General features: G+C 43.4%; 1 protein-coding gene across 3 annotated transcripts in view; it reads left to right on the top strand.

Moving 5' to 3' along the window:
- arvcfb (ARVCF delta catenin family member b) overlaps positions 1-13,018 on the top strand; it is a 110,270-nt gene that overhangs the window by 30,755 nt on the left and 66,497 nt on the right. For 2 of the 3 annotated variants that reach the window (XM_053325133.1, XM_053325132.1), the window contains exons 2-3: positions 3,636-3,794; positions 9,712-10,352. In XM_053325133.1, coding sequence (XP_053181108.1) covers positions 3,636-3,794; positions 9,712-10,352 — 800 coding nt within the window. Of the gene's footprint in view, positions 1-3,635; positions 3,795-4,415; positions 4,437-9,711; positions 10,353-13,018 lie in introns of all 3 variants that reach the window. The other variant, XM_053325131.1, reaches the window with a different exon arrangement.

A 13,018-nucleotide genomic window follows, 5' to 3' on the forward strand; every position in this document is an offset into this window, starting at 1 on the left:
GAAATATTCTAAACGGATTGTGCTTGTTTAGTAAGGAAGAGTTTATTCACATAATATCTGCCTCATCGTGTACAGGAGAAGAAAAGCAATATCATGCCATGATTTCAACTTGGTACATGCGCACATTTAGTACAGTACATGAGTTTCTTGAAAACTGAATGACTAATTGCTATCTTCCTTTAACAATGTTTAGTTTATTTCTTTAAGGAGTGATCATACAGGTCACATCAATGAAAACATAGACGTTCATGTATTTAAATGGATGAATGCAACTTGTATTGTTTGGGTTTTTTGTAGAGTAGCTTGACTTTTTTAGTGAGCCATTCATTTGTGGGTCTGACCAAGACCTTCCTGTATTTTGGTGTTGAACTTAAATTAAATACTATGTGGGATTAAAAAACAGTCTTAAATTGATGTTGTACAAATTGAACGACTTTGAAAATAAGTTACTGTCCATTGTCGTTTTCCACAGTGGGTACAGAGTCAGGAAGGTGATTCACATTTTGTATTGAACAGAACAAGGACGTTGATTGGAAGTAACCAATCAGTGTGGACCTTTTCCAAATACTATTAGAGGGTCCTTTCCAGCTGAACAATGTCATTTAGCCTGAGGTCAGTTGCTGAGGAAAAATGTATTTTCCTCAGCTCACCATCAGTGGGGTATAAATATATGTGTCTCTATACAGCATGCAGCCTTTACAGTCATTAACCTCAATAATGGGACTCTGGAAACTTTCTCCAAGTGTAATGACCTAACACTGCTGAGTTCAGGGTGCTAATTGACTCTTTATGGTATAGAGTGGAATAGGTAAATAGAGAAAGTTTTTCTTTGAGGACGTTATGTACACACCCAAATACAGGTCTTTGGCTCCGAAGGGACATTGAGGCTGGAGGGTTGTGGGATTAGAGGAAAAGCTCCACAACATGAACAAACTTTTGGCTGATCAGCAAAAAGGACTGGAGATCAATGAGGACGGTGTCTGGCTTTGAAGCCTGAAAGGAGTTGGCCAATCGATGGAGAACTGTTCACTTGTTAAATGTCTTCAAAGACATGAAGAGAACAAGCTGCCTTCCTCCAGAAGGCGCTGCTCATCATGTTTCAACAAAACTCAGTCGAGAACTACACTACAACTTTTCCTCACGCTCTCTGCTTGGCCTTTGTTCTGTCTCCCTCCAGCTTGATGTAATTGGTTGGACAAAATAAGTCTATGTGAGGTGAATTTGCAAATATTTTTTTGGCGGGAACACTGCTGGAGATTTGCTTTTGTTTGTTTTTCATAGCTTTGACCTATATTTGGTGTAAGGTGTAAATAGGGATAAAAGTTATTATGACTGTTTGTGTTTTGTGACCTTTCCCGCAATGTTGAAGGAACAGGAAATGTATTGTGAGAGTGTAATAGTACGTGTATTGGTCCAGAACCAATTGGTATGCTCCATGACCCGAACAATTACTGTCAAAATACTTTAATAATCCACTTACTTTTTAATTCTACTGTAGCTTGCTATGCTCATGGATTTATACTAGCCGGCTTAGCTTAAGTGGCCTGTTTACCCTGTAGTATCGCTGTCATCAGAGTGAGAAACAAGAGACCCATAACACTGAGCGAGTGCAACGCTGTAATTGAAATATGCTCCCTTATCTCCGTAGTGTAACAATACTGCATTTCCCCGTCCCCCTCCGCTCACCGTGACCTTCGGCTTTTCATTCCGCCTGTGAGTGAAGCTGTTCAGAACAACGATAAAAAATGTGATTGCTGGTGTGGTTGGACAGCAAGTCATAAGAACCGGTTCTGAGAAAGAAAAATGGACGTAAAGTATCAGTAGTAAAAGTAGTGGTTTGGTCCCTCTGACTGATTGTCAGTGTTGGCTGTTTACATTTTTCAAAATAAAAGACCAAAATCTTATTCTCTACCTCTCTTTTTTCTGCTGTACCAAAATCTTACTGAACCCCAAAACCAAGGTACATACCAAGCCTTGAATTATGTGGACCATCGCTCCTCTATTGTACACAATAAAAAATGGCATGTCAAACACCCTGAAAAAAGGTTAACATTCCTTTCCTAAAGATCAGTTACAGCTATCTGGAGTACAGTATGAGTATACAACCCTCTGCTTCCCCCCTTTTTCCTCTAGTTTCCACTACAGCATTCTACTCCAACTCTTCCTCTCTCCGCCTCCTCCATCCTCCTACTTTCAACTTCCTCTCCCTGTCTTGGCTTCGCACTGTTTTGGTTATCAATGATTGCCTTAAATACCTTCCTTCCCCTCTCCATCATGAGAGCTGTAATTTTGTCACACTTATGCACAGCAGCAGCTAATGCCAGGGCGTTGCTGCTCTGACCAGTGACTACATATTGTTTTCCATCATTTTCTCACGCACCCATGCAGGATCAGGTGGAGTATAGGGGCTCCATACTGACTTTCATCCATAGCCAATGGACACTTTTTTCTTCAAATACATGGCCTCCCAATGAAAAATGAATCAAACGCAGTCCTCTAGGCTTTTGCTCGCCTTGAAAGAAGCTTTAACTCAATTTGAAGTCTCAAGAAGTGAGGAGTTGCATTGCAGTGTTTGGATATAATATCAAGGCCAAATAAATCATTGGCTGTCAGGGTTAGGAACGAAGTAGAAAACTCTATCTTTACAGTTTTCTTCTTGTATACTGTATAAACATTATCCAGAGTTTGTGTGCTTCCAGAATTCAAGTGCTGCTGTGTGTTCTGTGGAGCGGCCTACTCTTGCTTGAAATGAAGCTCATATCGGTGGATTCTTCAATACACAGTAAATCACGCACAGTTCAGTGGCAAATGTCAGAACCATTGCACGAAGCAGTGCACCTGTCACATAGTGACAAGTATGACTGTGTGATGTCTTATTTTCATACCAGGGATTTGGATTGTGTCTTGTTTTTTAACCGCGACCATGATTTTTACCTCACTTTAAACCAAGTAACCCTCAGTTAAAGTTTATTTGCAATAACCATGATCTTTCCATAACCTTTTCAGGATTTTAGTTGCCACACTAAAACCGTACCTCTACATAATACTGCCTTAACATGTCCTGATATCGTAGTAATAAATCATTTTTAAAGCATCAACTGTCTGGAAAAGACCTTTGGGAATGCTGCATGGAGGGAAAAACTCACTGGCTCTTATAGAACCTGGACATGAAGCCCTAGAAATGTTGATTAGTTGGACTTCATAATAGAGATATTTATATTGTACCAGAAAAAAAACTATATAACATGAGGATTGTCATTATGCATAAAATGTCATTATTTTCTTCACATCATAGACGCTTTCTATTCATGTCTTCATCTCATTATATTCCTGCTGTTATTTTCCACACATTATTATTCATGTACTGTGCTTCACACTTTCCATCCCTCTACTTGATGCTCAAGCACCGCATTGCAAATTGCAGCTGGCATTATATTTAATACCCTTCATTTGCACTGTTCTTATTTATCCTCTGTTATTCTCTGCTGGATTCTAATGTTATTTGTTGCCGCAGTGACCCAATTGAAGTTTCATCTTGTCACGTATCTAATGGAAGATTACCTGGATACCGTGCTGTTTTTCCTCTGAAAATACCTTATTAACCCCCGATTGCCTGACCTGTTTCCTCTGTGCAGGAGCAGAGCCCCAGTAACGCCACATCCCTGGCCATGATGCAGGAGCCGCAGGAGATGGTGGAGGAGACGGTCACCATAGAGGAGGACCCAGGAACCCCCACCTCCCACGTCTCGGTGGTCACCTCTGACGACGGCACCACACGGCGCACGGAAACCAAGGTAAGACACAAAGGTGTTCAGCTCGACAGAGAGGGCAAAAAAAATCCAAAAAGATGATTGGTGGAAATGTGATAAATGAATGTAGAGTAGTATGTATTTTTAGGGTGTTGATTAACCAAATATTTTGTTAGCGTAATAATGTGCGACGCTGTTGGCTGTTCAAAAAAATGTTTAGCTTCGGGATGCCTAGCAAAAGTCACATTTAGAAAGCTAATGGTCTATATGTTATTCACTGTATGGAGCTGATATTCAACCTGGTACCTACTATCACACCTGAGCAGCACACCTCGGAGCAGTTGCTTTGCCATAGCATAGAAATCCCACTGAGCTCATAGCTGCAAAAACCCAGTCTTTTTGATCCATTTCAATATTGCTTTAAATTATGGTTATGGATTACTGCTTCCAAACAGCATGGTACTGTACCTCCACTCCCAGACTTCCATCCTTAAGAACTCTAAATCCCATAATCCTCCAGCCCTAAGTGGTTTCATCTCCCTCTCATGGCTTTATTTATTTGATTATTGTGTTATTATGAGCCCAGCTCCCTTGGTGTTCTCCTAGTTTTTTTTTTGCCTCTTTTGTTGATTCGTCCTTTGCTGTGTTCTGTTGTTTCTCTGTAAGGATATGTCAACTAACGTGAAGGTGAGTGCACTTTTATACCAATACAGCTTTTCCCACCACGCCACCATTTCATGTAGGCTACAGCAGCAGTGTGCAACACAGTCTGCATTCACAAGCCAAATAATGCCTTTACTCTAAAATACTCTGTTCTAAATTCACTGCTTGCTGCTTCCACCTTCTGGGACGAAAGTCTTATTAGCTCTTTCTTTTGCATGGTCCTCTCTCTGTCTCTCCTTGTTTCTCTTGATTTCCTCGTGACATTATAGGAGGTACAAAATACCACTGCTCAGCACCAATAACACACTATACATATTGTGAGATTTATATCAGAATCTACATGTAAAGCAGCAGTAGGAAACCTTGCAAATTGGCTCCTCAGAATGGTCAAGGATCCCCAAAATTGAGAAATCATGGTGTCAGTAATCTGCACATTGCCCTGACCAGAATATATTTTTCCTGGTGTCTGCTTGGAATTTAGAAGAGTTTCAAGTGTGAGAGTGTTCATTTCTTTCTGGAAGGCAGTCTGCAATTCTCATCTTAAGTTTGGATGCATCACAGGAGAAGAATTCCCACCAGAATATCCCTACCAGATTTGCATTTGACAAAATACAGCAAATCTATGACATTTTAAAAGTGATGTGGGGGTTGGAAACTTCTTTTTCACTTCAACATTTTGAGATATTTTGCTTGGGATGTAAACAGAGCTACAGTCAGCTGCTGCTGCTGCTGTAGGCTTCCAAAGTAGCGCAGAGCACTGCGTGGCGATCCTACTCTGGAGACTGTGAAAATGTAATTAAAAAGCCTGGTCTAATCCCTCATCAGGGAGTGCCCATTGCCCTTCAGCCTGTTTACTACGAGAGGAGTGGCCACATACACTCACACACACTCACTTCATTTTATATATTCACACACAGAAGTTCTCAGGAATGATTCTTACAGACATGTGCAGTAAAACATCACACTAATCAAAGGCTTTGCTGCAGAAGAAGGGAAAAAGGGAGGAGGCCTTTTTTAAAAGGGCCCGCCACCCCCACGGGAAGGAGGGATCGCATGTTTTCTGGAAGTCACTTTGAGGAGAAAAGCAGATTAATGTTCAGGGTGAACTTCTGGAAGCCAACGGCTCTGTGGTGGCAAACGGATCCAGACCTAGCTGAGAGTTTACACAAAGAAACCCTTCCACATCTTCCCCACTTTCCCTCTCTCTCTCTCGTTCCTCTCTGTACTTCCACTCTCAGACTCACTTTAATGTGTTTCCACTTTCCCTCTCTTTTCTATCGTTCTTGTCATTTTGCAGAGACTCACATTTTTATTTATGTGTTCTGTTCTTTTGAACCAAAGTCTTGCCATACTGTCTAATGCTAACGCACTCCTTTCCCTTGATGGTTATCCCACAAATGACTATTGGAAGATGAAACACCCATCTTCTTGATTTGCAGGCAAAAAAGTTGTTTTGGTGGTAAACATGTTTTCAGCTGAATTAGTATCAGCAGGATCAGAAGTTGCCATATTAGGAAAGGAATAGATTAAATTGGCACCAACATAAAAATTGTATTGTATATGAAACAATGCTAGTGAAGTCAAGGTCATGTGCACTTTCATGTGTGTTTGTGCAGGAGTGTCGGCGGGAAGTTTCAGCTGACAAATTCAGTTCATGTAGGAAGTGGAAGCCTTTGAATGGCCTCTCAATAGCAGATTAACTACTTGTTCCATTTGTGCTTTCAATCAATTCGACTGAAAGTGAATTGGCGCGGACCCCAAACGTGTGTGCGTATGAGTCAGAAAACATGTACGCGCTCTTATTAGATGGGCTTCCACGTTCGTTCCTCCTGTCCCAGCATGCCATGCTTTCCCTTGGCCATCATCCAGCCCTCGTTTCCTCCTGGCAGACTCTCTGAATGAAACACCAGTCATGTTGGAGGAAGAGCTCAGTTAAGCCAATAAAAGCAGCATTCCTCCTCTTTCCTCTGGATGTGAGCTAATGAGAGTCGAGGCAGACCACACAAACAAATAAAAGCACTTTCACCCTCTGTAAACACCAGGGAGCCAACCTTGAGTAGGTAGGAGTCAGTTAGGAACTTTTGTTTTTTTCAGAAAAATGCCAAATGTTCTTCAGGTCTTCAGGTGTGAAAAAAATGTGACAAATATGTCACCGTAGAACAAAACAGAAACAGAAACTGATACTTTACTTTCTTTGAGACATTTTTTAAGCAAGCGCTTTTTAAAAATAGTTATTGAAACACAGCAAGACACACTTGATCCTCTCTTATTCCTCTCTCATTCATATACAGCCACATGCAGCTTGAATGTGTGAAGTCTGTGTCATTAGTCTCTCATTAGAGCTAAAATAAAAGGGTATATGTACAGCCGCACCATGTTGTAATCTAATGCAGTTTGCTGAGAGCTCTACCCATCCATCCCTCCATCCCTCCAACTCTAGGTGACCAAAGTGGTCAAAACCATCACCCGCCGCACCTACCACCCAGTGATATTGACTGACAACTTGATAGTGGAGTCCCGACCTGCCACCAGGACCCCCACCCCGGTTTCCATGCTTCCTTCTGAGACAGTGGCAGAGACAGAGCCAGTAAAGGACGCCGAACCCTGTGTGATTTTGGTCATGCTGCCCACCCCACCCCGCCTGCCACCCTATTTCTCAACCCTCACGTTGTAAAGAGGCCCACATTTAGCCCTCTTAGGCTTACTTAAACTATTTCTGCTCCTGACATCTTTGCAGATACTCTTTAGACGGGCTGAAAATGAATCACGGGCTTCTTAAAAACCTGAATTACTACCTCATCCTCCTCCACTAACCCCACGGCCACCATGTCCACTTAAGCTCTCAATAAAGTGAATGCCGCAGAGGTTGTGAAACCTCTTACAGTGTCGTAAAGTGGACAGTTTGACGCCTTGCTGCCTTTCCCTACATTTTTAACAGTTTGGTACACAGTTAAAGCCTGTTTCTAACTGCCCGTGGTTGTTTTGAATGCTTTTGGATACAGCTATGAATCTCTACACATGTACACACGCACACACACACACATACAAATCTACAATCTCTCTACATGTACACATAAACACATTTTCACAACAGCGTTTTAGCAATTCTCTTTTAGCCCTATTTACCCCACTTCAGCACATTTCAGAAGAAGCTCCTCTGAAGCGCAGATCCCTCGCCACCCCCACCCTCCCCAACCCCCCCCATCCCGTTTTCCCCTTGCGTGACGGTTTAACGCCTTGTGAACTTGAGCGTACATCAAAAAGAGTGTTTGAAACCTGTGTGATGGCTCCCTTTGCAGCACTTGCAAATCGCCTAAAAAGCTGTGTTAGTACAAGGCAGCTGGGCATGTCAAGGCTGGGAAGCTGTAGGATTCACCGTGCTCCTCTCCCAGCTCTGACAGCTAGAATAGAACAGAGTAAAAAACAATGATGAATAAAATGTAGAAAAGAATTACCAGGTATGAATAAAATCATACAGGTTTGGGTTCTCTTGTGAATCCATATCTGTCAGGAAAATCAATAAGAGTATTGTATAAATAGAATAACAATAGGATTTAATGAATGGAATTTATTATACCAGGCTAATTGCTTTGTGCAATGTATGAGATTCAGCTCTGGCCCGTGTAGAACCCTTGAGGCCATGAGTTAGCATCAGGGCTAATGGTATGAACACCAGGAAAGCCTTGTGTATGTTCTGTCAAAGCTTAGCAGTCTGAATCAAGAGGATGGAAGTGAGCTTATTATTTCAAGGTCACACATATGCTTTAGCTGATGTGAATCAAGCAAATTAGGTCTTTATTTTTAACTGCGCGCCGCGGAATGGCAACAGAACCACCACGTAAATTACTCAGTAATTACTTTCAACATGGAAATCAACCTTGGTTTTCTTGAAATAGGTTTTCTTATGAAGCTCACAGTCAGAGTGTAATCAGGAAACAAGGCCAGTGAAGATTCTTATTTGTTTCATCCAAGATAATGAGGATGCCGTGTTGAACAACCAATATGTGGTTTGCGCTTTTGCTCTTGGCACCCACTTCTACAGCAAGGGTTAATGCTTCATTGTGGTTTCTTAATATTGTTACATGCCTGCACTCGCTCCTGATTAAAATCAAAATGACGGCAAAATAAAGAAAGCATATTACAATTAAGAGGGTCACTGTCGAAATTGAAACCCATCAGATGTGGGAATGAGCCGAGCGTCTCCCAAGAAATTCAGGCTGTCAGTCTGGGTTCGTCAAGAGGGAACGAACCTCTCTGCAACACCTTGTCAGGCACAACATGAGTTGCATCAGACCTGCACCCCTGCAGATGACAATTAATTTTCATCAACCTCATTAATTTTGAAGATGAATTTATAGCCGTGGACAAAATAGCCAATTATCGGCCACAGCAGAATTCACTGGGCAGCAAATTGGTTTTGTATGGGCAGCGAGCACAGGGAGCGATGAGGGGTTTAGGAGCCACTGTCTGTTATTCTCCAGTCAGACAGCGTCTGAGACAGCAGAGGAAGTGGAGTTTATTTAGCTATGGGATGAAGCGAACGTGAGAGATGGATACATGCAGGTCTGGTCGTCACAGTCCTCCAACTCTGGAGCTACAGAGTGTGGTGCTGCCCTGCTCTCCTGGGACATAAAGGATTCAGGCTCCAGTGGAGCTGTAGCACTTCAAGATGGCTCTGTTACAAAAAAGTCCTGGAGACTCACTGCTATGTGTATGCAACTTTGGGGGTTTAAATTTGGTTGCCGATGCTCATCTCAGAACCGTTTATCATAGCACCTGCACTGACTTTTTCCATTTTATACCTCAAGGCAACACCCATCTATCAATTACTGGCGTTAGAATTAAATATTGATCAAATAGTATCCAACCCCAGTGCAGCTGAGGTTTTCTCTGACTGTAGCCAGAATATATGTATAGTATGATCAAGTTTTAATTTGGGATTTATGATCCAAAAATCGTCCCCCAACCTGCTTCAGCATCAAAACCACTTTTAAGATGAAATCATGATATTGCACAATTCTCTCCAGGATTGAAAAATGTACACCAAAAAGCTAATAAAATTGCAAATGTATAATGCATGTTTTAATCTGGACACAAAGTTAACATTTATTTACCCTGTCAGCCTCTTTTACTGCAAAATGTTCCTGTGCAGTGCCCTTATTTAGGCAGCTAAAAGAGGCAGATGTCTGTATTTATAGGGCAGCATAGTGTTCTGTGTGTGGAGGTTTAAGATGACACGTCATGTGGATCATCCTGTCTTGCCACACTGTCTGACAGCTGTGTCTGTACTCCTCTGCAGGTCACTAAGATGGTGAAGACGGTGACCACACGGACAGTGCGACAGGTGCCCCTCGGCCCCGATGGCTTGCCTCTGCCCGAGGGTTCGTCCCCACTGGGCAACTACACCGACTCCATCGACAGGCGTTATTTGAAGAACGGAGGCGACCGCTTCATCACGCCCCAAGCGACCTCCACCCTGACACGCTCCTACAACAACTCCTACAATGATTCCTACGGCGAGACACCCGAGAGCCAGTACGTTCGCCACTACGGTCTGCACGATGGCTACGCCGATCTGACGGACAACTACGGCAGCCTGTCGCGCGGCGTCAACTTCCGACCGCCACGCTACCCCTACCTGCCCAACAGCTACCGACCTGAGAACAGCTACACGCTGCCAATCCGCAAGGATGACTATGGCCATGTGGCCCAGCCCCAGGTGCCTATGGGTAGCAGCACTGTGGATCTGAACCGCTCCCAGCCAGAGCGCTTCCAGGCTGAGCCATATGGCCTGGAGGATGACCGCCGCAGCTTGGGCCCCGAAGAGGAGGAGCCTTATGAGCTGGAGCCCGACTACTCCACTGCCAACCGTCGCACCCTACAGGGGGCTAACCGGGGTCGCACCCACCGGGAACCTCTTCGTGACGGACCCCGAGTCAGGTGAGGATAAATGCAAAAAAAACTGTATGAGATGGAGCCTTACTTTTAAACAGGAACACACGGTGTGTTATTCTACCTCAGAGCAAAGATATTACATACATACATCAACATAATTGTTGTTTTTATACATCATTATACGAACTTGATACTTAAAAAACTGACAGATTGTGTTTAGTCTGATGAATTCAGCCTGCTGGAGCATGCAGGAGATAATAGTTTTTTGAAGGTGTGCGAGTTCATACAGTATACATGTTTTTCTTTCTATGTTGGACAGCAAGTTCTCGTTCATATGCATGAGCGCAGACTTCTCCTTGACACCAGAGGAGATCAGCCCTGTTAAGATGAGAGAGAATAAGGAATGCTTGTCTTGTTCTCACCATAAAAAAGACTACATTACACCGTGTGCAAGTAAACAGATGTCTCCTCTTCTCAGGCAACTTGTTCGAGAAAGGGAGCGACGAAAACCGAGGCTTTGATTGCCATTTCCCTGTGAATGGTGGGCGAACATGTGTTTGTGTCAGAGGTAAAGAGGCGGGAATGATCGGAGACCTGGCGAGGGAGGAGAGGGACGGAGGGAGAGTGTTAGAGGACAGGAGGCTTTTGTCATTTATCTGTGAAAACCTTTCGTTTTAGAGCAACCTTTGTAGAGACGAGTGTAACCCCTGGCTCCACCGTGAAGAAAGAAAAAACCCTGTTAGCTTCCAACAATAAGATCCCAAAATGGACTCCTGTCTCCTAATAGCTTCCAATCATTTCATTGCTGCCCAAAGGGGAGCCCGCAAAAAGAGAAAAAAAAGTTCACCCTGAAGTAAATTGAAGCAGGGGCTTTTGAAGCTGACTTGGTTGGGAAGTGAGTTTTTAAAGACTTCTTTTTGAGCAGTGATCTGTAGCAGATGGATGTTTTCAAGTTCTCTTCACTCTTCGTCCAGTTTGAGGGCAAAATGTTTGGGCCCCAAGCCAAATCGAAAAAGAATAGAGCCTAGAAGGAAAATACAAGATGGGGAAAGAGTCATGTTAAAGCTACCCTTACCTTTGTAACATTTTTACACATTTTTTTGTTTAGGTTAAAATGCTATTAATAAGGTAATAGCATTCTAAAATGTTAGAGAGATCCACCAGGCATAAAAACTCATCATTATTCCATTCTCATAATATTCTGTGAAAACTTTGAGCGACCTGCCTGTTTTCCCCTTCCGCATTACGTAATCGCGTGCACCCCCACCCGGAAGAGAGTCTGTTGTGGATCCACGGCATTATAATACATCCATGATCCACGGAGATAGCCGTAAACAGACAGTAACGACTGACAGTGACTGACAAAAGCGGGCCACGGCCTCCACCTCCAGGTGCTCCCACGGGAAGAAAAAGAAAAGTATATCAGAAAACTATTGTAGTGCGCGTTCGCAGAGGGGGAGTGCGGGGGTGGGACATAGGAGGGAGGAGGGGTTGTTGCTGTTCAAGTTTTTTCAAAGTGCTGTGTGAAATGCAAGAAAGGTAAGAGTCGCTTTAAAAGGTGACGCTGAATCCAGGTATGTCATCTTCTTGACAGCACATGAGCTTTGCCTTTAGACCCTTCTTAATTAAGCGTATGTACACACACTCATACATATGCAACTAGCTGGATTTAAAAGCTCCCACATTTATGTGTATGAGGCACAAAAGAGCAGATGCCTAATCAGACTCTCTGTCTTCACACACTTTTGACTCTGCGCTGACACTTACGTGCACAGTATCTCTCCTGCACACACACATACACACACACACGCACGCTCAATAAAAATCCACATCTTCAGAAAATGAGTCACTCTCCCCCCCCATCCGCCTTGTGAGAAGCGCTCGCTGTGACAGGCAATTTGTAGCCTGCCTTACATGTGTCACAACACAGCCCTAAAAGCAACATACACCCCTTCAAACACACATGCACACGCCGACAGCCCACACATCTGAATGCCCCAAACGTAAACACACACACACACACAGCACACACACACTTGTATTCGAAGGCACTCGACTGACTGCTGCTTAGCTAATTGCAGGATAAAACCCCAAACATTTCCTTTTTTTTCCCTTTTTCTTCTTTCCTTCATTCCTAGCTGCACTCACACTCACATCAGCTAACATCTCATTACAAAAACATCAGCATACTGTACGCGTCTCATTCGCTTCATTTTTTTGTTCTTCTCCCAGGAACGGTGAGATTCAGCCCTCCCAGAGTGCCCTGGCTCTCCTGTGCGTTCACGCTGCGATTAGTATTCTTCCAAGAAGGGACCGGCGACTCCAAAGCACTGTAATGAATCTGGGAATTAAAGCGGTTTAATTACAGCTTATCGTCGCATTGCAAGCCCTCAATTATGCGCCGCCAAAAAAAAAAAAAAAAAAAAATGAAGATGTTTAGCACTAAAACGTCTCCCCGCATTGGCGCCGAGCACTCATTTAGGTCGCCGCGGAGTCCAGCGCGTGTTAGCGTGTGGACGGGAATGTTGATGTACGATTTCTCGCCAGAGTTCCTTGAATGTGTGAGCATGCCTCGCTGTCCTGGATTTCACTGGTAACATTGTTCCAGTGGACTGTAATAGGCATGTGGAGGCTGGTGAAGGACTGATTCAGGCCTAACTGGGTTCGAATATGAAAGACTATGATAGATTTTTCTAGCTTTGAAGCACGTT

The sequence above is a fragment of the Scomber japonicus genome, chromosome 9, assembly GCF_027409825.1.
Source record: "Scomber japonicus isolate fScoJap1 chromosome 9, fScoJap1.pri, whole genome shotgun sequence".
Taxonomy (NCBI): domain Eukaryota; kingdom Metazoa; phylum Chordata; class Actinopteri; order Scombriformes; family Scombridae; genus Scomber; species Scomber japonicus.